The sequence below is a fragment of the Scardinius erythrophthalmus genome, assembly GCF_964197995.2.
Source record: "Scardinius erythrophthalmus genome assembly, chromosome: 5".
Taxonomy (NCBI): Eukaryota; Metazoa; Chordata; class Actinopteri; order Cypriniformes; family Leuciscidae; genus Scardinius; species Scardinius erythrophthalmus.
In genome coordinates, this window is record NC_138225.1 from 26,619,379 (window position 1) to 26,644,196 (window position 24,818).

Sequence of the window (24,818 nt, forward strand, 5' to 3'; positions counted from 1 at the left end):
AACTCACGAGGTCTGTGATATTCTTGTAGAGGGTTGAATTGGTTCCATTAAGAGCTGTTTTGGTGTGTACCACCTTAAATGTAAATGAGCTGCATATCCCCGCCCTGCTGGACCCAGATGATGAAGAGACTCCGGCAGAAGAAACACGAAATGAGAATGGACCAAGACGTCTCGGAATGGTTATTTGATACATTTATGTACTTACAAAGTTTTAATCGCGTCCCCTTTGCAATTATGGATGTGCAACACACATACACACACACACACACACACACACACACACACACACACACAAATTGTGATAACGTTCGCGCAATTTTTTTAAACTACATACACACAAATACTGTGATAACGTTTGCTAAGAATTATTTTTTTGAATTATTTTTTTAGTACAAACGAAATTATATTTATGCGAGGGGTGCTGTTGCGTCCTGTTGACATACTTGTGGTACAGGTGCTTATGTGGCAAATGTGAGAAGATGGCTATACAGAACCAGAAAACATATGCTGCAGGGAGATAGACGGTTATATACTGTCTATGGAGATAGAGCAGACCTTAATTTATTTACATTTGTAATTGCTGCAAAAAATAATACGTGACATAAAACTGTCTGACGTTGTTTGTTGAGACATCCTATGGCGACGACAATAAATAGCTTTAGACGCAGATTTGTTGTTGAACTGGCTGACATCTATTGATATGACTATTTGCTAAAAAAATCATAAAATACACTTACTTCTTCTGGAGGTGACGTTGGATCGCGAACAGTAGGCAACGATCCACACTTGTGGATTAACTTTGACCCTCGTTCACTAAACAGTCAGTCAGAAAATGATTCGCGCAAACATAAACGTATTTAGGAAGTTTAAGTGGCGCCTTTTCTTCATAAATAAAATCCATCCGCTGAGTTTTCAGTGGCTCTGATGTCAGTGAAGACTACTATGTCCATTCTTACATCCCACAACAGAACACCTACACCTCTTAGGAGACATTACCGGCTGTCGTTGAAACAATGGCGATGGTGTACAGATCACCGAGGGCGGGGTAACCACAGTGTCAATCAAATCACGTCGGTGGGGCTTAGCGCAATTCTACATCACAGTGAGAGCAATCTCAGAACAGGGTGTTCTGAGACAGTGCTTATGATTTATTGAGATTGTAAAAAAAAACACTGGGTGGATTTTTATCATTCTAGGGCGGTTTTGCTCACACACTGCCAACACACATTTATGTTCAAACACCATGTAAAAGTGAATTTTGCATAATAGGTGCCCTTTAAAGGTGCTCTAAGCGATGTTGGGTGACGTCACTTCTTGATGACGTTCAAAGTATTGTCAAACAAAACGGAGGCTTGACCATCCCTCCTCCTCATCCTGTCCACTCCCCCTCCCTTCCGTGCTTCCATTTCCCTCTTCTTTGCTATTTGTTCATCGGAACGTCGTCTCTTTGGTCGTGTGTCGGCCATATCAAAATTCAAGAGAATATAATTCTAAAGTTAGTCGTTGTCTAGGACATCTCTCCTCTAGCTAACTTCCCTCTTCATGCTTCTCTCTCCTCCACTCCCCACACCCCTCTTCATGTGCACATGCACTAACCCCCCCACCCCCAAATAATTCTTGTCGGTTATTGGCTGGAACACTGTTTGTTGTTTCGTGGTGCAGGTTGGCCCAGTTTGTTTTTATTGCCGTCTGTGAAGTCTGGCCTGTCTACAGAGACCGTGTTTTTTTTTGAACAACAACGTTGTTACAGCCCTGTCGCATCTTACAATTCTACATTGTTACGATGTTGCAAGCACATAGACAGCGACGTAGCCATAGTAGAAATGTAATGTGCCACAGAAGTTGCCACAAATGTGTTTGCTGGGATCTGACTGCAGCTACATGAATTACATCAGAAATCACTGGTCACAGATCAGGCATTAGACTGAACAGGGTTACTTACATGTTGTGGCAATACTGTCGATCCTATATTATAAAAGCCTGTAAAGTCTGCGCAGAGTTTGCGGACTGATTTACCAAAGAATCCAGTGAAATGTACCGAATACGAATAAATTATGTTCAATTGAGACATTCACATTAGAGTTCTCAACGGGTCGGGTCGGCCCGACGGGACCCGCGGGTTCGGGCCGGGTTCGGGTCGAAAATATAATCAAATGACTCGGGTCGGGTCGGACCTCGGGCTTAATCTTTTCCGCTCAAAAAATAAATAAAACATTTATTAATCATCGCTGCTGTTGACCGTAAAGAAAGTCTGGCTGCTGCGTGTAACGTGCATCATGGAGAGGGGCGGGGCAGACCACATTCTCGGGGCAGACCTGACGCCGCTGCGTGCACGCCTTTAGTCTGGAGAAGAAGATGGAGTGAGGAGTAAACTTGAGGCAGGTGAATTCACCGCCGCTACTACAGCCTATTTATATATTTAAAGTTTATTGTTTCAGTTGTTTGTTTGTATTGTTAAAAGGTGTGAACATTAAAGGTTGATTTGAATTCCCATCTGCTGGTCATGATGATAATACGTTTATGAGAGAAAAAAAAAAATCCGACGCGGTGTCGGGCCGCGGGTCGGGTTCGGGCAGATAATTCATGTTTATGTGTCGGGTTACATCGGGTCCGGGCTTTAAAAGCCACGGGCCGGGTCGGGTCGGGTTGTAATTTTTAGGCCCGTTGAGAACTCTAATTCACATTATTGAAAATAAATAACCACAATTCTAGCATTAGGATCCTTTGGAAGGTAATGTTATTTTTATTCCAGTGAGTGACCCTGTGCTCTTCTCTCTTCCTCAACTCACTAACGCTAGTGGGTTCTAAGTGATGGTTTCAATACTCTATATCGTCATAAAGAGCCACAGTCCAGGACGAGTCGTTCGCTGGGCCTGGTAACAATAAAAGCTGATTTTGGACTAACAAGGAAATTTTCAGTTCTGAAACTTTCATGATATTCTTATAATATGATGACCTCTTATATGTCAGAACTTCAAGGAAAATTGTATTTCTCATTTCATGACCCCTTTAAATAAGATAAAATGTAAATTACTTGACTGTGAATTATAAATGTATAGTACTTATTAATAAAGAAAAGATGTTTTAGCAGGTCAGATCTTCACTATAATGTAAATGCATTATGTTCCTTAAAAAGTTTGTAAACAAAGTCAAACACTTTTTTTACTTTTTAAAAAACCATTTAGACTTAAGGTTTAAAATGAAAATAGTGAGTTTTGTTACTGTGGTTGTTTAGCTCTTTTGTTTATAGCTTAAAACTTTTAAACCGAGAGGTAACCTGCCAAACAGGTTTTCTTCGCACAGGGCATACCTGTACTGAAAAGTCAAACATTTGTTTCTGTATGAAAAAAACTTTACTCACACAACTAAACACTTGAAAACAAGCGGTACATTTTTTAATATTTAAAGCTACCAGCTCAAAGCCACTAGACATTAATTTCCAAAAACATTTAAAAAAAACATACAAAACAATAAAAAGCTAATGTAACAAATCAATAACAAGCCTGTTTGTTTGTGCATTAGTAATAGCCATTATTTTGTAGGCACCAAAAGCTAAATATTTAGCCTGCCACCATGCACACAGTGTGGTGAACACATATGAAATAAAATGTATCCTCTTATGCACCAGTTCATCGAGCTTCACCCACCCCTGTAAAAACACTCATATTATATGTGTGGAAGAGACAACCAATCTGGTTCTAATCCCCTGTCTTGAGCTGAAACCCCATCCTTATGTGGGGAAGTAAATACTGACCTCTTCTAAATCATAAATAGGACTGACTCTCTCTCTCTCTCTCTCTGTGTGTGTGTCGGCACCATTGCAAGTGTATGCGCCTAGGTGTGTGCAAGCAAACATGCATATTGTATGCTTGTGTTTCTGTCTGTCAATTTCTGCCTTTTCAGACTTCACACTATAAATCAAGACAAAAGCTTTCGTTCTCCCTAAGGTCTGAACCCAAAACTGTCTAATGTGTTTATCGTGTCTTTGATCTCCCTATAGTCCTGCCAGCAAGCACCACTATAGCCAGTCACAAGACAAGAAGGCCTCTGATGATGGTTTGTTGGTTAATTGTTTGCAAAGGCAGCTCTCACTCAGTTCTTCTGCACATCAATTTGGTCTCTGTGAAGATAAGAATTACACTGTGGTTACTTGGAAATAATGGAGGCTGAATGCAAAAGTTGCTAAAGCTGAATGCAAGTTGCTGTAATAAACTAAAGGAATTAAGGAAGGGAAAGTTTACGCAAAAATGAAAATTAAGTCATCATTTACCCTTATGTTATTGCAAACCAGCATGACTTAGATTTATTTATGTGAAACAAAACAATTCTGAAGAAAGTTTTATGCCCCTAAGATAAAAATCAGTGGGATACAAAACCACATTGGACCCCAGTTTTCTTTTATTGCATGGACAAATTTTATTTTAAATATCTTATTTTGTGTGGGTGTAAATGAAATAACTTTCATAATTTTTGGGTGATCTATCCCTTTAAGAGAATATACATTTGAAGTGGATCAAAAACCTTTCACCAAAGTTATACATGAATTTTGAACAATACCCGTTCTTGTCTTTGGACAACTTTTTTGATCCACTTCAAATGTTGACTATGTAGTTGTGTATGTGAGAAGTTGTGCTGGATGTAATCATTGTCTAGTTGGATATACTTAAGAGTTAGCATTAGTCACCTTATCTTTATGGCTCCTCTGGTGAGCCCTGAACTGCTCTGGGTTTGTGAACATCTGTTGGCAGAATGGGCAGACTGACTCCGGGAGGGTATTCCACGGTACCCGTCCGACTGAATCTGGAGAGTTCAATTGTTCTTCCAGGTGGTCTGCCTTTGTCCAGTGCTTCTGCTTATCTGTGTATACCATGCTAATAACCGACGGCCTGTCGCTTCTCACCGCTGTGTTGCTCTGAGATCCAGAACCAAATTCGAACCTGGAACCGCAATCTGATCGCGAACCAGATTCTGGTTTCATAGCACAGGACCTTGCGTTACCTTCCTCTAACCTCTGTGGAGCCTCTGAGGTGTAGTTGTGTTGAGGCCTCCCCTCCTTGCCTGAGACTGAGGTGTGTGTGTCTCTTGGGAAAGAAAATCCTGTAACTCTACTCTCGTTGTTTCGAACTCCTGCCTCATTCCTCTGGTTCTTCTTCACATTCCCAGGTTGAAAGGGCCTCTTCTGCAATCCAGACGCTTCCTGTCTCCCCTCTGCATTAAAGCTGACCAGCCCTGCACTCCAGCTTTCTAATGGAGGCACGGAAAGCTGCTGAATGCAGTGGTGGAGAGATGGGTAGTCCACGTATTTAAACTTGGGCACCTTTTCTTTAGGACTGGAGGGCCTACAGTTTGGTGCCTTTGCCAACGAGCAGGATCCCAGCCAACCGTTCAGTGGAGGCACAGAAAGCTTTTGGATGCACTGGTGCAGGGAAGGGAAATCCACATACTGGAAACGAGGCACCTTGCGAGGAACATCACAGAGATCGTCTTTTCTCACACGCATTTGTGTTGAGGTCTCTGGGTCACCCTGCTCTATCCTGACCACTTTATCTTTATCTGCTAAAGCGGAGCACTTGGGATTGCCACCTCCATCTAGAGGCAGGTGCCTCCTGTCCTCCATCCCTCTATCTGCACAATGGTGCTTTTGTCTCCTGTAACCATAAAGAGATATAAATTGTTATGAAGGTCTTATGAAATATAAAAGTGTCCAAATCGGTTGTGTAAGATTGGACTATTCCTTGTTAAAGTATTATTACGGGTTCAATACAAGTTAAGCTGAGTCAACAGCATTTATGGCATAAATGTGCGGGCACTGTAGCGAAATTTCAGGATTAAAAGGTTTCAAAAAAGGTTGTTTTTTAATTGTAGTGATGCATACACACATAGAAGTCACTTTCAAACCAAGATGGTTTCTGTTGTCAACCCTGTGAATTAGCACGGGAACTTTTTTGCATTCAGGTGAAACTCCTGATCGAATAGATTACTATTGACATGACTGGATTTCACCTGTGAAATTCCTCAGAGCAATGGTAAATGTGACCACACCTTAATGTTGATTACCACAAACAAATATTTAAAAAATACATTTTACAATGAGGCGTTTACAAGAAATGTAACTGCGGCTTAGAATGAAGCTAAAAAAACACGTGTATTAAAATTTGTTTATTATTTGTTCTCAGCATTTTTACAGACGTTTTAGGGTTGACAGCTGGATTTAACTTCGCAAAAAAGGTTAGTATGTTAGTATTCACAAAATCATGTTAACATGCATTTTATTTAGCTATGTTTTGTGGCTGTTCAACTTAAACTGAGTTTTTTAAAGTTTTACAGATTCACCACATATTATTTCCATTGTAACGCAAGTACCTTACTGTAACATTTATTTTTTTTTTAAGAAAAAAGGAAATACTCAGTTGAAGCATATTTTGTTTACTTAACAACGTAGCAAGAATCAACATGACTTTTTCTTTTGTGATAACTAGTAATTCAAGTCTCCAAACATTCTGGGACAAACAAATAATTACAGATGTGGGTTGATCCTTATTACATAGATTAAACAGAAAAGCATTCATTAGGCATGCTTTGATATGTGAAACAGGCTTCCACATGCATACTGGGACCAGACCCTTTAAAAGAATACAGCTCACCCTCACTGCACTCCTGAGGGGGTGTGGATTTCACGTCGTGTGGGTGGGTGGGAATGCTCTCCACAGGCCAGGCTGGGAAAATTATAATAAAAAACAAAAACAAAAACAAAAAAAACTGTGAGATGGCAGGAGATGTGTACACATATGTGTGTGAGAATAAAATGCCTATGTGTGCATTTGTGAGGGGAGAGATGGTCTGAGTTGCTCCTGTAGCCCTGTGCCATGGGTATAAATAGCTCTGCAGGTATGGAGTAAAGGAGAAAAGTAGGTCAGCTTCAGACTGATCTCCTTCTCCAAGGGGCCCAAAACAAAATATCTGTCACACACACACAACACTACAATCTTCTCTTTCTGTATTCACTATGGTCAAAACCACACAAAAGCCTATAGGAGCAGCCCAGCCCAGCCTGACTTCAAATCACAAAACACATCTATTGAAATTGACACTGGCTCACTCCCCATGTGTAATCAACAGGTGAAGAGATGTAGTTTACCACCTGGTCAGCCCACGGGCTATACGTTAATGGAAAATTCATTTTATCTGATCTCTCACAACCACACCCGAAGCTTTATCTGTAGTAAAAAAACACACACACAAAAAAAAAAAAAAAACACATAACTGATCTACATTTAGGGGAAAAGATTAAGCTCCCAGGCAAGATATGAGCCTGCTGAGTGAAACAGCTCATGCTGTGTTCAGTTGTAAATGTTTCCTGTTTATTGAGGGCTGTGGTCAATAGAGATTGAAGAGCTGGTCTAGATAGATAGATAGATAGATAGATAGATAGATAGATAGATAGATAGATAGATAGATAGATAGCCTATATTTGCTTTTGACACAATTGATGCATAAAATAAGTAAAAGGTTATTATTATTTTTTTTAAAACATTTTATATAGCCTACATATAAATGTTCAAAACTCTTTTACTCATTTCTTATTTGGTTTACTTATTTCATTTGTGTCAAAACAGAAATAAAACAGCTAGAGAAAATAAAACATGTTGAGACCTGTAAAATACTTTAAAAACTTTCGACAACTAGTTACCTTTTTAAATAGCAATTGGATACATTTAACATTTCTTTCTTCTCTTTCATATGTCTAAAAGCCCCCGAACATTGCTTGGCACAGAGAGAAAAACACACAGTAGAACCCGCCCTGGAACCGTGCCGGGCGTGGGGGATAATAACCGTGCTCCACATTCACACTCGCTGTGTTGTTCATGAGGAACTGGGTCACGCGCCGTGGCCTACATTTTTAAGGTTTGTTGTCTTCGTTTTTTTTTCCCTCCCCACATTTATTTGGGCTGGCCCCGCCCTCGCTGGCTGGGCTGAGCAGTGCAACGGGGGTTGGGGAAGAGCGGTTCGCACGGTTTGAAGCTGAGAGCCCGAGCGCTGCCAAGCAGTTAGATGCGCCCTCGCAACATGTAGACAAACAGAGCATTCACACGCGCGTGACAGCAGAACAGAGCGCGAGCCAAAGAGAAATATGCGCGTGCAGACACAACGAGCTAATACAGAAAGATGCGCCTGTCGGTCTATACATATTACTGTGACTTCTTATTAAGCCACGTATTCCCCCGTAAAATGCACCTGTCAGAAAATAAACTCATTCAGGCAGCGGTTGTTACAAAACTTGCATAAACTAATACGAGGTGACGACAACAATTCAGATAACAAATAGGTAGACTATATCTGAATATATAAGATATCATTTACACATTTCATATTTCCAGAGGTTTACCTTATGTTACCGTACTCCGTGGAAGTCCGTGAAGTGCATGTCAAGCGAGTTCTCCGTTGACTTAACCGGAATTGTGTTCGTCTTATTTCAGAGAAGACAGACCCTCATCATTTAGGCACATTGTTTGAAATAACGCATAAGGAAATTATTGCTCTAATGTCAAAATAATTCGTTTGGTTTCTTGACGGACCATTTACACTTCTTCAATTTGAAAACAATGACCAAGACGGCACAATATTATTTATCCTGTGTTAGTATCAGCGCCACTTTACCAGAGACAGTTCCTTAATGTGTAAAATGTGGTTTGGCTCTAGGAGCCGCTATTCGGATTCTGATAGAGGGAGACGAAAGCCAATCATAGTTTGGTCACGCTTCATGACACACCCATGGACTCCGCCTCAGTTACGTTTCTGTGTCCAATCAACGAGATGGTTGTTGATAATTGGGCGGAGCCAACATGTCCTAGTTCTAGGCGAATTATAATTCAGCTCAGACTCCGTTTACTCGAGTCACCCGAGCACGAGTTGACACCCAATCCTTCGCGCGTCTTTATCAATCAGTCATATTAGCCTTGACATATGCACGCAAAACAGAGATGTCTTTTCCTTCTTTTATCATCGCACGGATATACAACTTGATTAAATGTTTAAATTAATAATAATACATCTGGGTAGAATTAACACTGGGATCTTTTGTTTCTTGTGTGTTGACATCCTCATACCTGTAACTCTTGTTCAATGTGGGAGAAACATCCGTGTTTGTGGGCTGCTACACGATATTTGCTACTCCGATGTGTGGAAGAAGACTTTGAACTGACATGTTATCTGAAACTGTCCAAACAAACATAAAATAGGTGATAACTGAGAAAATCTTATAACCTTTTTGTTGTTGATAAAAAAAATTATTCCTTCAACTTCAGCTAGGCTACTTGTGTAATTCAAAGATTTACATTTCATAATTCTAGGAAGGTAAAGTTTATAGACTGAGGATTCACATACTGATATGGAGCTAAATAAGCACACGCATACACTAAGAAAGAATCTGCACATTCACTAAAACCATTTTTTATTTACATAATCACAGACAAGATAAAATGGTGAGATTTGCTATTGAAATTCAGCTACATCCTGCTGTGACTGTAGCTCCCCTGATTGTGCTTTAGGTATCAGGTGACAGAACGTCATCCTGGACAGCCACAGGCGCCAGAACCCTCCTATCTTAATGAAGATATCCAGACCACACATTTAAAAGTCTGTCATGGCATTCTTTCAAATAATTCCCCTTTTGGGACACATAGCATATATTTACAGAGTGCACGAGCAGGCAAAATAGTGCTGAGATAATCTTTGGATACATTTCTGATATGTTTTCTCTTTGGTAATATTTCAGGACTCTGAAGCAGGGTTTGACATCAGGATATTATGCATGGAATGTGCCGAGTATATCAAGACAATGTGCCATGCTATTATAAACCTGACAATTTGCGTCTGTCTCGGCGAGTTTCCTCTTTTAAAGTACCTCTAACTCTTAACTCAAAGAGGACAATTGACGTAAGCTACTCAAATGATAGCAAGTAATTCTCTGCCATATAGTCTTGGGTTTGAAAGTTGTTTTATTGGCCATGGAAACTGCTCTGAATGCATTTCGCTTTCTATAAAGGCCAAACAGTGCCACATGAAATGAAACAGAATGAAAGCATTTTAAAAAGGAAAATGTGAAGAATGTGACGTTTTTTGAACTAGCACCTATTTATTATAGCCTGATATTCCTAGCAAATAAATTCAACACAATATTTTAAATAATTTCAACACATGGATATTATTGCTGTTATTTTCCACTGAATTATAACTAAGTTGTCAGGTGCCATTATAAACAAGCACCATCCTTCACTTTTGTCTTATAAACGATGAAATGAAGAAAATAAATCTCTTTGTAGAAGTGGATTAACTGGAGGGATCACAGATGAATGAGGCATGTTCTCATTTTCATCTCAGCATTGGATGAACTGCAGTATAAACTATACAGTTTAAAAAAAAAGTTCTCTGTGACCATCCATAGCAGCTGGTACATGCCATCTTGTTGAGCTGATGGTTTCGATGGACTGGCGTTCAGGTCAAGTGTTTGTGCCTTTTGTCAGATGTCCTAGTGAGGTTTTCCACTCTTTTTTGGAATGAATCGGGTAGAAAAAGTTTTTTGAACACCTCATTCCACTCCTTTCATCCCCTTGCCCCACTTTCTCCTAAATTCGATAGGCTGGTGCAGAAACATGAGCATCACAGCCTATTGGAAGGCACAGAAACAGAACAGCATGAGTTCAAAAGTTTGAACAACCTTAAGTTGCAGAGCTTAAAGGGACAGACACCTAAAAAAAATAAAAAGTAAATTTTCTCATCATTTACTCACTCTCATGTATCCAAACCTGTATGTTTTCTTTCTCAACATAAATTAAATGCCATCCAGAGCAACACTGGATCCCAGTGATTTTTCAAAATATCTTTTTTATGTTCCATAGAAGAAAGAAAATCATATAGGTTTGGAATGACAGAACTAAGACATGTACTGTAGGTATAGTTGTAACAGCAACTACATTAGTGAACTGTAAACTCTTTTATCCATTCATTAGGCAGAAAACTGAAATCTTCCAAACTAAGAAATAAAACAAATGTGACAAATCACTGAAATGTCTCTGTTCTCAACCTCAGCCCATATTCTTTTGTCGATCCAGGAATTTCTGCCGCCTGTCAACCGGAATCTCATCCAAGCTGATACCATGGTTGCTCGCCCTTTGTGGCAACATAAAGAAAGATATCAGCATATCAACGCAACACGTTTAGTTTACTCTAGGTGTACATGAATACAGAAGTGTTTTTTCTTTCTTACCCAGGAGTACGGTCTGGCGGTATAGGTAGTGCCTTGGTAAATCCATCCCTCCCAACCAACCAAAATGTTTCCTCTACACCTTTACCCTGTAAGAGAATGACAGGAGCTCATATGACAGGCTTCAAGACATTTATGAGGCATTTAGTACAATACTGTATAATAGAGTGTGTTCCCTTGGTTATAGTGTGTGTTTCGTGGGACTTCACACTAGTTTACTGAATTTGTTTACTAATAATGTCCAATGGAGGACATATATGCAACAGTGAAGAATTATTTTATTTTTGTCATTTTTTTCTGAAAGTCATGAACCTTTATAGTTTCTTTTCCATCACATTTCAAATGATGTATTCTGTGTAATAACATTATGTGGTGGAAATGACGGCGATGGAAATTGTAAACATTTTTGAAATAAAGTGGTCGTCTCCTTTCTTTCGTTTATGTCATAATTAGCATTCATTTTTTGTTCTACATACATCACGTCTCATATTTCTCAAGTGCCAAAAAATCTTTAAAAACAAGTAAAACGTCTGATAAATCTGTATTAGGAACAAAAATTGTCTGTTGCGGTGGAGATGATGGCAGAAATTTGGGACAGATGAAATTGTGTAAATATGTATTTATTATACAATCACTTTCACAAAAAATATTGAATTGATGATTTTTTTTACTGTCTGTTTAGATCATAGTTAGCATTATAGTAATTTTAATAAAAATCAACTGAGACATAAAAATGCATGAACTGAAGAAACATTTGTCAGTGTGTGTGTGTGTGTGTGTGTGTGTGTGTGTGTGTGTGTGTGTACCTTGAGCTCTGTCCTGCCCCTACAATCTATTTTATAGCCAAGTTTGAGGCTGTTCAGGACATCAACAGTACTCTGGTTGACATGAATTCTGTAAGCTGTAGAAACAGGGAGAGCAAAAAAAAAAAAGCAAAAAAAACAAACAAACAAAAACATTTTTTTTTAGATTAATTATTAAATAAACAATAAATCAAAATAAATTGTTACAAATGTATCGCATAATCATTGCCCACACTGATTTCTTCTGTATGAGTTCATACAGACTCATCAAGAACATTGTGCAGAGTTCTATTTGAAGGTAATGATGTTCCCTGAGAAACCACTAGATGACAGTATGCCTCTAACTGTTAAAGTTTTCGATCTGACGCACTAGGCTTTGTTACATCACTGGAGACGTTCTGTCACTCTTTCGTTTCCTTCAGATTATCTGGGCAAGTGTGTTCTAGTCATTTCATTGCGTAGGTGAAATCACACAGTACTAAACGTGTGACCTTTGTGGCCCAGTCTATGATGAAAACATCTTTAATCTTTCATTTAAGATTAATTTGAAACAACCTGATTTTCAAACAAAGTCTTCTTGTACAATATGATAATGTTTACATTAATTCTGAAGTAGTCTAATTCAATGCACACTACCATTCAAAAGTTAAAAAATGTATTAATTTAATAAAGAATACAGTAAAATATATTAGTTTAATATGTTAATAATACTTCACAAAATCACTTATTTTATATATAGATAGTTGGAGAAGATAAAATATATTTTAAAATATAATTTATTCCTGTGATGCCAAAGCTGAATTTTCAGCATCATTCCTCCAGTCTTCAGTGTCACATGATCCTTCAGAAATCATTCTGATATGCTGATTTGCTGCTCAAGAAACATTAATTATTATTAGCAATGTTGAAAACAGTGCTACTGCTTGATATTTTGGTGGAAACTGTAATAAATAAATAAAAATCAGGATTTTATTGAAGAACAGGACAACATTATAAATGTCTTTGCTTTCACTTTTGATCAGTTGAATAAAAAGTATTGATTTCTTTTAAAAAACAGCAACTTTTGAATGGTAGTGCGTTAGCAAATCTTTAATCAAATTTCACACATTTTGTCCATGTTCTTCAGCATGGAACGTGAAGTAAATGTTCTTGGATAAATGTGACAGAAGGTCTGATTAAAGGTCAGAGAGTTCAGGGTGATAGCGGAGGCTGAGTTCTAAGAGGACATTAGCTTTAAAGCAGAATTTTCTTTCTAATTTGGCTTATACTCTTAAGAGCTTACAGGGAACTCTTCACTTTAAGCCCTCTGAGCTTCTCACTGACATGCACTCACTGATCAGCACACACACAAACGAACACACAAAACACTAACTACTGAACCTTAGCCAGAGACATATTCCTGGAATCACGACTTCAGACACAAGTCAAAAAAAGCGTACATTGTTAGTATCAGACGCGTGCTGATGTATATACATATACAACACAAAAGTTTTAGGTGGACTCACGCAACCCTGTGGATTCCATTCGGGAAGCTGTGTTTACTGTGTCCCCGAATAGACAGTACCGAGGCATCTTCAACCCAACTACGCCCGCCACCACTGGACCTGTACAGACACACATAAATAATAAGTTAGGACATTAGCGACCGCATTACATTTCATAGAATTACATAACGCTGCGTCAGTCACACCTGTGCAAGCACCATGTGATCTCTGCTGAGTTGGGCGGTGGGGGAAAGGCCCAGCACTGTGCTTACTAATTGGATGAATCTGTTAATTGGATGATGCCCGGGATTTACATTTCACTTGTTCTAGGAATACACAGCCATCAGAGGATCAAGTGTAAATACGTATTTACATTTAGCACTATGTTCAGTTTGGTGATGTAAGACTGGGCCATTTTTGTCACTGAAATTATATGGCTGATTTTAACTTTGTGAGAAGTGCATAAAGTGCTAGTAAAATGCTTTACAATAAAATAGAAAACTGTTATTTTAAATTTGTAATTTCACAATATTGCTATTTGAACTGTGTTGAAGCCTTGTGGCAGCGCTTTGACACGTAGTGCAGAGTTCGAGTCCTGGCTCGGGAATCTTTCCCAATCCTATCCCCCTCTCTCTCTCTCTCACTTAGCTTCCTGTCAGTTCTCTACTATTCAATCTCAATAAACGCAACAAAAAAGGGCTCCACAAAAGACCCCAAACTATTTTGAATGCTATTGGTGTAAGTGTTTGTGTGCATTGTGCTTTTCTTACCAGAGTGGAGTCCAATGCGGATTTTGACTTTGACGTCAGGCATGTGCCTCATTTGAAATGTTCCGATGCAGTGCAGAATGTCTAGAGACATGTTGGCCATCTCTGCTGCGTGACGGTTACCATTTCGGTTCGGAACACCTGATGCCACCATGTACGCATCACCAATAGTCTCCACCTGTTGATATATAATTTGTCATATAAAATGTTCCTTGTAAAAATACTGTTTGCATGTGCTATAGAAATGACCTCAGATTATAAAATGTTATAGAAATAATTTATTATTTTAATTTAGCCCATTAAAAGATTAAAATCTTTAAAAGAATATCTTACCAAAGAAGAAATATTTTACAGTATTTTCCCTTTTTTATGCACTCTCAGAAAAAAATGGTCCAAAACCTTTCACCAGGGCACACCCTTTCAAACGTGTAAAAATGTACCATTTAGGTACTAATATGAATTTAAATATTCAATTAAATAAGGTTCAAAAGAGAACCGCCCCAGTGACAACTTTTGTACCATTTTTTTCTGGGAGTCTCAGATTTTTTTAAAAGGGATCTGCAGCAAAAACACTCTAAATTTGATATTATGAGATCAGTATCATGAAAGAATCTCCTCAATTTCCACAACAGTATAAGTCAAACATAAAAAAGCTCATGCGGACCTTGTAGACATCGTGGATTGCAATAATTCCATCGAAGAGTGTGTAGAGGTCGTTAAGCAGATCGACCACTTCGATAGGTTCACTCAGAGCAGAAATGGTGGTGAAACCCACGATATCACTGAAATACAGTGTGACGTCTGAAAAGTGCTCCGGTTTTACTGGCTTTCCTGTCTTTAATGCCAAAGCCACAGACCTGAAAGACAGAATGGCATTATAAGAAACAAGAAGAGAATAGGGAAAGAAGGGTGAAGTTAGACTGAAGTGGGACTCACTTGGGCAGCATCTGGGCTAAGAGAGCATCAGTTTTCTGACGCTCTACCTCTAGTTCTTCAGTCCTCTCTCGGATCAGATCCTCCAGGTTTGAGGAGTACTGCTCCAGCATCCTTAACATTGAGTCAATTATATTTGTCTTCTTTCCCTTGTTCACATTTTTAAACTGCAAGTAAGAAAGTAAGAGACAGAGAACAGTATTTTTTGTTTTCTTCCCTATGTTTTATATGGTCAATATGTAAACCCTACATTATGGGGACAAAATGTCCCCACAAAGGTGGCACTATCCAAAATCCTTGTCCTTGTGTGGACATTTTCTGGGCCCCATGAGGAAAAGAGCTTGTTGTTGTTGTTTTTTTAAATAAAATAAAATGCAGAATGTTATGTCTGATGGGTAGGTTTAGAGGTAGGGTTAGTGTAAGGTGATACAATATACAGTTTGTACAGTATAAAAACCATTACATCTATGGAGAGTCCCCACAAGGATAGCGAATTTAGATGTGTGTGTGTGTGTGTGTGTGTGTGTGTGTAAGGATCTTCAGTTTAAAGATCTTAAGACAGTTCTCATGAGAATTTGTGCGTGTGTGTGAGTGTGTGTGTGCGCGCGCATGAGAGAAAAAGAAGCTGTACCTGTTTGAAGATCTCCTCAAATGTGGGTCTCTTGTCAGGCTCCTCACTCCAGGCCTGCTTCATGATCTGAATCACCTCCAGCGGAGCTTCATCCACAGACACAGAGGGTCTGCACAGCGGTGGAGGAGAGCGCACCTTATCTATGATTTCTGCACACAGAGATACACAACTGAATTGCTCCAAACAAGCCTAATTAAATCATTGCTATTTTCAGCTTCTCCATTAATTAGGTAAACATGGAAAAATGAACATCGACGTGGTAAGCGATTATGTAGTGGTGTGTGATAGTGTCAAACCTTCAGGAGGCATATCCAACATGCAAAAGGGCGCGCAGCGAGAGATCACCTCCTGCATGATAATAGCAAAGCTGTATACATCTGCTGAAAACGCCCCCTTCTTCTTCAGATTAGGGTTCCGCAGGATCTCTGGAGCCGTCCAAAATTGATCTGAATCAAAGATACAGAGATCAGAGTCAACCAGAAAGACTGAATACATAAAAGCAAGCAAGAGGAGCCTTTATATCCTGGTTCTCATGACACTTTCCATATGTATTATTCGTACCCTCCGGTTTGCTGTCCTCCAAGACGATGTTTTGACAGTTGATGATTTCATTGAAGCCATAATCTGTAACCTTCAGAACAAACCTGCCATCTACCACACAGTTTCTTGACTTCATGCGTCCATGAATAATCCCACGATTATGCAAGTACTTCATTCCCTGAGAGAAAATTGACAGAGATGTATGAGAAGATGAACGCAGGTGACATCTTTGACAGATCATTACTTAACACATTTTCATCCATATCTTCATCTTCTTACTGAGTTGTTCTTACATATCTCTTCATCTATGCATTCATTCAACCCTTTGTTAATTGAGCTTTCCTTCCATCGCTTCAATTCCTCACCCTGATCAGATCAAGGAGAAGAGAGGATTTGAACATCCAGTCCAGTCTCATTTCCTCGTTGTTGAGTAGGTCTTCCAGGCTGCCTCTGGTGCAGTGCTCCGTAACAATGCCAAATATGCCATTATCCACGAACAGACCCAGAAACAAGTTCAGATTCTCATGGCGCATGTCTCTCAGCTAGAGAGATAGAGAAGGGAGCAACAGAAGCAAAAAAGAGGGTATAGAAGGTAAGCAGCATTCAGTTTTCCTTTTAAAACCTGTCCACAACTTATTAGCTAACTTTCATTTCTTTTCTCTCACTTTCTCTCTCTTACCTTGATAAAGATGGCCTGTGTGCTCTCAGCGATTTCTGAAACAGAATCTCCACAGGGGCATTTCTTCAGCCAAACCCAATCACCCTGACAACACGGAACAATTCAGTTTAAGACAACGCCAAACCACGTGCGCAGACAGAATCTCCTGACTCTGTTTTTCTCATTTCCTACACTGAGTTTAGAGGGAAAATATGTATAATTCTATGGAATTCATTTAAATAAGGTACTGTAAATGGATTCAATTGAATTACGAGGACTACTCTTTTATTGGTACGTATGTTTTATTAATTATATAATATTATAATGAAATGCATAATGTACAGTTTGATAAACACGCAAGGGAGAAGTGATGTGTAGAATTTTGTAAAACACAGACATCTGCAGCTTTCGACATATTCTGCATACAACTAATACGTCTCCACAACATCTGATTTACAACTAACTGCTGTATGTTGTTCATAATAATATACAGGCTACTTTATACCACAGTCCTCTAATCTAATTGTAAGCTTAGTTTGCCTGCAATAACGTACAGGTTTTTGAAATTTAGCGCTTACTTTAATCACCAAGCACCCTGATTAAAAATCCAGCATTGCTGGGGCCAGTTACATAAACATAGCCATTGTGTGCAAGACTGTGCCTTAAAGGGTTTGTTGACCCAAAAATGAAATTCCTTCGTTCATCTTCGGAACACAGATTAAGATATTTTTGATGAAATCCGAGAGGTTTCTGAACCAGCCATAGGCAGCAACGTCATTGCAAAGGTAATAAAGACATCGTTAAAATAGTCCATGTAACTGCAGTGGTTCAACCTTAATGTTATGAAGCGATGAGAATACTTTTTGTGCGTAAAAAACAAACAAAAACAATGACTTTATTCAACAATTTCTTCTCCTCTGTGTCAGTCTCTGATGCTGTTCACGTTGTAAACACAGTTCAGCGCCTCCGGGTTCTACGTCAGAAATCCGGCTCAGTATCGGCCGGCTCCTGCGTCAGCAGCTCACGCATATGTCGAGGTGCTCACATGAAGAGCGTCAGAGACTGACACAGAAGAGAAGAAATTGTTGAATAAAGTAGTTATTTTTGGGGTTTTATTGTGCACAAAAAGTATTCTCATCGCTTCTTAACATTAAGGTTGAACCACTGTAGTCACATGGACTATTTTAACGATGTCTTTACTACCTTTCTGGGCCTTGAAAGTTGCAATGATGTTGCTGCCTATGAACGGATCACAAAGCTCTCAGATTTCATAAAAAAAATCTTAATTTGTGTTACGAAGATGGACTAAGGTCTTACAGGTTTGGAAGACATAATGGTGAGTAATTAAAGGGATAGTTCACCAAAAAATGAAAATGCTGTCATCATTTACTTACCCTCATGTTGTTCCAAACCTGTATGCTTTCCTTTCTTCTGCTGAACACAAAAGAAGATATTTTAAAAAAGGTTGGTAATTAAACAGTTGTTGGTCCCCATTGACTTCCATAGTATTTTTTTTTTCCTACTATGGAAGTCAATGGGGTCCATCAGTCGTTTGGTTACCGACTTTCTTCAAAATATCTTCTTTTGTGTTCAGCAGAAGAGAGAAAGTCATACAGGTTTGGAACAACATGAGAGTGAGTAAATGAGGACAGCATTTTAATTTTTGGGTGAACTATCCCTTTAATGAGAGAATTTTCATTTTTTTAAGAACTAGTAAGAAACTATAGTATGACTAACTAGCCGTTAGTTAGGGGTAATCAGTCTTACTTTTTGGTATCAAATTAGATCAATATGTTTTTATCGAGTAGGAAATGGAAAACCTTGAGTAGAGCTTTAAAAACCTAGAGCGATTACTTGACACTTTGAACAACTGAAGCACAACTTCTTTCAAATTGCTGTTCCAGTTTGGTGCATTAGGCTTTCTTTGGAACTATATTCAAAAATATACAAACTAACTGGTCAAATTTTGTCTGAAACATTGGTTACCTTCTGGTATTCAGAATATTGCTTTAATATAGAACCAAAACACTTTGCTAACAGCTTATTATGGTGTATGCCTGGACACAAAACGCACAGATTTCACACACCTCAAACACAGCAACGTTGGACGTTTCAGGAGAGGAAGTAATGTAACTGCGAGCTGAAACTGAATGGTGTGGGGTTTTAACATCTAGTTGACTCTTCACCATACTGTCCTCATTCAGCTTCTACAGAGAGAAAGAAGAAAGAGAGAAACTGATAATGAGAGAGGCATCCACAAAAAATCTATGAAGAAGAGAGAGAATTAATGACTGAGTAATTTCAATGAAAAGACTCATTATTGTCCTATTTATTTCCATCAGCAGGGCACACACTAAAATTATAGAATTAAATTATTATCATACTCTCCTCATTCAGATTCTACTCACAGAGAGAGAAATTGAAAGTGAATCAGACATAGACAAAGTCTATGAGCAAGACAGACACACATAGCGAGAGAGAGAGAGCATTTGTGACTGACCCTCCTGCTGAGTGTGGTGTTGATGAAGACCAAGTCATCCAGTGTCAGCACTATCTTAGCAGCGCTTCCTCCCCCTCCTCCTCCACCTCCACCAAATGCCCCCACCTGACCGTGTTTCCTGGACACACACACACACACTCATATACTTATTTGTTTGTCAGTAAGACTATAAACTTGTTCAACACAAGGTGGTTTGCTAAAACTCAAGCAAGTCAATTCATACCTTACTTGGAGAAAAAGGACACCTGCCCCACCTATCAACACAATGAACAAAAAAAGGAGGAAGAAAACTCCATCCAGGCCTGAAACAAAAAAGAAAGAATGAGAAACAGAACCAGTTGTGATATTGATGACAAAATGTAATGTAATGAAATTTTTTAATGTAATGAACTTCTGCTTCCTCACCTCCACTACAAGCGATATAAGGGCTGAACCAGCAGTTTGAGTCACTGCTCGGAGACGCTCCAGCAAAATGAATCGATTTCCCAAAGTACTTCAACGCTCCATATTTTCCATACGTGTGCGGTGCTTCTAGGGCGTGCGTGAGGTGTAGGCTGGAGCCAGATCCATCTGAATCCAGGACAGCGTAGCGTGCCTGCATTCCTTCTCCATCAGAACCTGCTGATATCTGTTGGTTAAAGCCATTGAATTCAAATCCGCCTTCGTTGTTAGCCAGTGCATCACCCGATACCCAGCGCCCACCACTCGTAGCACGACTCTGCTCTGCAGCCATGGCTGTATAATAGAGCATGTTATAAATCGTCCCAAAAAATGGAGAAACCTGCCAAGAAAGAAAAAACACAAAAATAGGACAAATAACACAAGAGTCTTAGTGTGATTCTAAGCAATTTCTCATACCAGGGAAAACTTAATATGTCTCTGTTGTTTACTTTATCAAAGTGTTATTTTAGTATCATTATTATAGTTTTTTACAAATATTCTGAATTCGTTTTGGTCATTTGTCATTAGGATGTGTCTATATATTTTTTATTCATTTTTATTTCAGTTTGTTATTTTAGTACATCAACCCTCGGTTTCACAGACAAGGCTTAAACTTAGTCCCAGACTAAAATGCATGTTTGAGCTGTTTTAACTGAAATAAACTTATACTAAAATATATTAAAACATGTCAGTGCCATATCTGATTTGATTTCATGTAACATTTCTTTTATTTCAAGTAACGAAAAATGTTTTTATGGTTTTATGAGAATCATTTAGGGACAAAACACCAACCTGCAAATGTTTTAGCTTAAACAAATGATGTACATATTAAATACATAACGCTTAACGCCTTTTTTTCTGTGCTAAAAAACATCTGAAGAATCACTATTGTGGCAAAAATTCTTTCTAATAACTATAGCGTTTGCTTTTGCTATTTGTGTCCCTATATTGCTTGTTTAAAATGAGACCACTAGTTCTAAAACCATTTGGTAAAACGAGTTCAAACTCAGTGTGTTACCTCTTCAGCTGGTGTGCTGGTGCGGATGTCATAGGATTCCTGTGCTGCATTAAAGGCCTCATAGAAGTTTTGTTCCCCTTGGTCCATGGTTATTGTTAAGACCCCATCGTATGCTCGTCGCAGTTTGGTGTCATTGGCCAGGATTGGATAGTTCACATTTTTATATGGCAGTGAATACAGCAGTGTGTCATATGGAATGAAGATGTATCCTCGGTCAATCATTCTCATGTCCAGTGCAGTGGTTAGCAACCGATACTGTTCCTCTCCACCAATCAGAACAGAGTGCATGCACATAATGACAACTGCGCGCCCGCACACACACACACACACACACACACACACACACAAATGAAGAGGAAGGAAAAAGAATTGAGCAATAAACGAAGGAATAAGTTGATGTTAATAATTATTAAAAAACAATGAGATATAACACAATAACAGATATAACAAACTTTTGTAGTATAATATTATATTATAATAATATTTATAGTGTCTGTCCTAATTATATTACACTCACAGAAGAGCTTACACTTAAATGATAAATAAACATTGTTAAAATAATGGAATAAATATATGTTTTTTAAATGTATGTACAGTGCATTTTAGATTACATACATTTTCTTTTATATGACATATGGATAATATTTTCAATCCTAAATCACAGATTTAATTTATCTTAGTATAACTGAGGATATAGAATCAGATCATTTCATTTGAAAACTCTGACCGCTGTTCTGAAAAAAACTTTAGTTAAGAGTTACTTGCTGCGCATTTTAAGTGTACCTTTTTAAACATAACTCAGAACTCACCCCTCACTCGATCCATCTCTCGTATTGCCTTGAGGGCTCGTCGTGGTCCCTCCTTGTCCGCCCCCATGGTAACAACCGTGCCAACTGGCAGACCAAGAGCACGCAGGGATGCTGCAAGTTCATGCCCAGTCGCTTCCCACATGTCGTTCTCCACAGTTATAATCCCAACATGTGCCCAGCGGAAAAAGCGCAGCACAGAGAAGAGCACGCGAGAAGACAATGGGAGCGGCCGCAGAAAGGAGGGATACATTTCCTTATTCATGTCAGCCTTCAGGCAAGCCCAGGACAGGATGCCCTTGTTCCAATTCTTTGCCAGCAGTGCAGCAGCAGTGCAGTAGGCAGGGTTTGCCGGTCCAAGAAAGGCCGCACCGTAACCCTCAAGCTCGGCAAAGCGTACCAGGCCTCTCGAGCTCGAGCAATCCTCATTAATTAGTGTGTAATCATACCAGTAGCCTTTGTTGAGGTCGGGGTCTTTGTTGATACGGCTAATGGCTAATCGGGCAGCCAGGTCTGGCAGGGCTTTGGAGTACATAGGGTCACACGCCCATGGTCCTACGATGGCAATTTTGAAGGTGGTGCCCCAGGCCTCACAGGGCAAGTATGATAGCATGACTAGAGGAAGGAGCAAACTGTTCCCCCACCAGCTGTGGCTGCGTAGCACTGGGGTCGAGGACACTGAGCTCGCTGGGCCATCGGGGCTTTTTGCTTTTTGCTTTGAGGTTGGTTTTCGCCGTCGCTTTCCTGCTGAAGACTGTGGTTGCCATTGTGGATGGTGGGACTGGCAAAGAAAGCTAGAGTTTCTGTGGTCATCCATTTCCATTTTTTTTTCTACTGTTAAGTGTCAGGGATGATGAGAAAACAGGTGCCACTGAGAGATGTTGTGTGTTTATGTGAATATTTTGTCAGAGACAGTATGAAGGCTGATAAAAACACACTCAAAACACCCAGCTCTCGATTTGGGTTCTACCCACTGAGGGGCACTAGCCCAAAACTATTGCACAATAACCAGCCATCACTGTCTGTTATGGAGATGGAGCAAATGTGTGCAGTTGTGTTTTAGAGAAACAATAAAGGTTTGGTGAAAGAGAGGGGGAAAGACAAGGGACAGAAACAGAACAGAAAAAGACAAAATTAGTCTTTCTTCCTAGAATTAGAATATTGCAGTTCGTTTCACCATTGTTTACTATATTTATTAGTGACGCAAAAGTGGCTCAAACATCAGCATCAGGGTCATCATTCATAATGATACGAAGGTCAACAGATCTACACTACGGTTCAAAAGCTGGGGGTCAGTAAGATTTTATTTAAACAAAATGAATACTTTTATTCAGCAAGGACAATAAATGTCGCAAACGCAAATGTCTTAAAAATGTTTAAATAAATGCTGTTCTTTTGAATTTTCTATTCATCAAATAATCCAAAAATATTAAGCAGACACACACACACACACATGCATATATATATACACACACACACACACACATATATATATATATATATTGTTTGTATATAAATATTTATATACTGTTTAATAATTATATTAAAAGGAATTAATTACATTTTAAAATAAATAAATAAAATTGATATTAAAAGTATTATTATAGTAACAATATTACCGTTTTTACTTTATTTTTGATCAAATAAATGCCTTGGTGAGAGACTTCTTTCAAAAACATAAAAAATATGTAAATTAAAAAATAAAATAAAAGCAGATCCTTTTTTTGGGTAAAGAAAAGTCTGAAAAGTAAAGCCCATATCCACCTAAAAAGTATTATGACTTTTCATCTTGATAAAATCATAATTGTGACTACATCTCACAATGTGACTTGATTTCTTATTTTAAACTATCTTGCAATTTATTTTTTACTGAGGCAGAAATATAGGGTTCCAGCCTGAATTATGTGTTTAGCGAGAATTAAATATATTTATATATTCATATTATTTCTTTTAACAGAATGATATCTATCTATTACATCCTTTCAGAGTGGCAACTCTCATTTAAATGCTGTTCGGTTTGCTAATAAAGCTTCTGTGGTGACCAAAGTGAAACTGAGAAATAGTAAGCAGAGTATAGAAGTCTTCTTCAAACCACTACTCATTCTGGCCTTTCTATTGCGATCCTAGAGACCTGATCTCTGATTGCAGGCTTGGTCTGGTCAGCTGACCAACCACTTCCTCACCTGACTCATGTGCCATCTGTGTTTAAAGGTGGAGCTGGGGTGAAGTGTCACACAACATGTACCAGGCTGTCTCTCTCTGCCTCTATCCATTGCTCAACAGGCAGAAAGCAGATTATAAGCTCTGCCTTCATTAGCCCTGGCCATAATAACTGCCAAATAACGTAAGGCTTAATCAATCTTAATCTTTATCAACCTTATCTCTTTACACAATCATCACTCTGTATCTCTTGACCTGTCAGAAGTCTTTTCTTCTCCGATTTTTCGTTATTCTTCAACTTTTAATCCATGTCTTTAGTATTCTGTATTACTTCTGTATAACTTTCCTCTCACCTTTACGTCTTAACCGTCTGGCTTTCTTTCTTTCTTTGGACCTTTAGCCAGCACTTAAATACCCCAGGATTACAGCGGATTGCACGGGATTCCACGACGGGTTACCCCCCTGTTTGAGTAATTTACTGTCTGTAATATTGGATCACTGGTACACCACAGCAATTTTTATGTACGGCATAACAGCACAATAGTTTCATCAGCTAAAGGAATGTCACATTTTTGGTCCTAATACAAGCTGCTTAAATATTTCACTTGCAGTATTTAAATATGTAAATATAGTCATCAAAGCTAATTTAATAGGACAATATGGTTATGTCAGCTCCATGTATACATGCCATCTCATAGAGGTTTTAAATCTAGATATTCCTCGTTACTATTAAGATTTATTAAGGCTGCTTTTACATTCAAAGGGAATGTCCTGTTATATACAGTAAATGCGCCAATGCTGTTATTATAGCTGA

General features: G+C 38.8%; 2 protein-coding genes across 6 annotated transcripts; both read right to left on the reverse strand.

Annotated features, from left to right (window-relative positions):
• Positions 1 to 3,337: 3,337 nt before the first annotated feature.
• On the reverse strand, positions 3,338 to 8,716 carry LOC308690770 (uncharacterized protein). 5 transcript variants are annotated; one of them, XM_081365455.1, is made up of 5 exons: positions 8,387 to 8,695; positions 7,142 to 7,217; positions 6,645 to 6,716; positions 4,685 to 5,648; positions 3,338 to 4,120 (listed from the first exon to the last, which is right to left on the reverse strand). In XM_081365455.1, exons 4-5 carry the CDS (start codon positions 5,615 to 5,617, stop codon positions 4,109 to 4,111), a joined length of 945 nt encoding a protein of 314 aa, XP_081221581.1. In that variant the 5' UTR covers positions 5,618 to 5,648; positions 6,645 to 6,716; positions 7,142 to 7,217; positions 8,387 to 8,695; the 3' UTR covers positions 3,338 to 4,108. The 5 variants fall into 5 exon arrangements, with proteins under 5 accessions (XP_081221581.1, XP_081221580.1, XP_081221579.1 ...); XM_081365454.1 differs by having other exon boundaries at positions 7,139 to 7,217; positions 8,387 to 8,692; XM_081365453.1 differs by lacking the exon at positions 7,142 to 7,217 and having other exon boundaries at positions 8,387 to 8,697.
• A 720-nt stretch (positions 8,717 to 9,436) lies between these two features.
• On the reverse strand, positions 9,437 to 22,667 carry gucy2d (guanylate cyclase 2D, retinal; the record flags this gene model as incomplete). The annotated part of the gene is made up of 19 exons (XM_081365735.1): positions 9,437 to 10,666; positions 11,084 to 11,169; positions 11,267 to 11,352; positions 12,070 to 12,164; positions 13,572 to 13,670; positions 14,321 to 14,495; positions 14,982 to 15,174; positions 15,254 to 15,417; positions 15,882 to 16,030; positions 16,178 to 16,327; positions 16,443 to 16,599; positions 16,787 to 16,963; positions 17,101 to 17,184; positions 19,167 to 19,286; positions 19,580 to 19,697; positions 19,803 to 19,881; positions 19,985 to 20,360; positions 21,039 to 21,340; positions 21,848 to 22,667. The coding sequence occupies 18 exons, from the start codon at positions 22,665 to 22,667 to the stop codon at positions 11,085 to 11,087; spliced, it is 3,429 nt and encodes a 1,142-aa protein (XP_081221861.1). The 3' UTR covers positions 9,437 to 10,666; position 11,084.
• Between the last annotated feature and the right edge of the window lie 2,151 nt (positions 22,668 to 24,818).

What these genes read in the sequence shown, in the direction of transcription:
- LOC308690770 (XM_081365456.1), bottom strand. Translation starts at nt 5,617, where the DNA reads ATGGAGGACAGGAGGCACCTGCCTCTAGATGGAGGTGGCAATCCCAAG.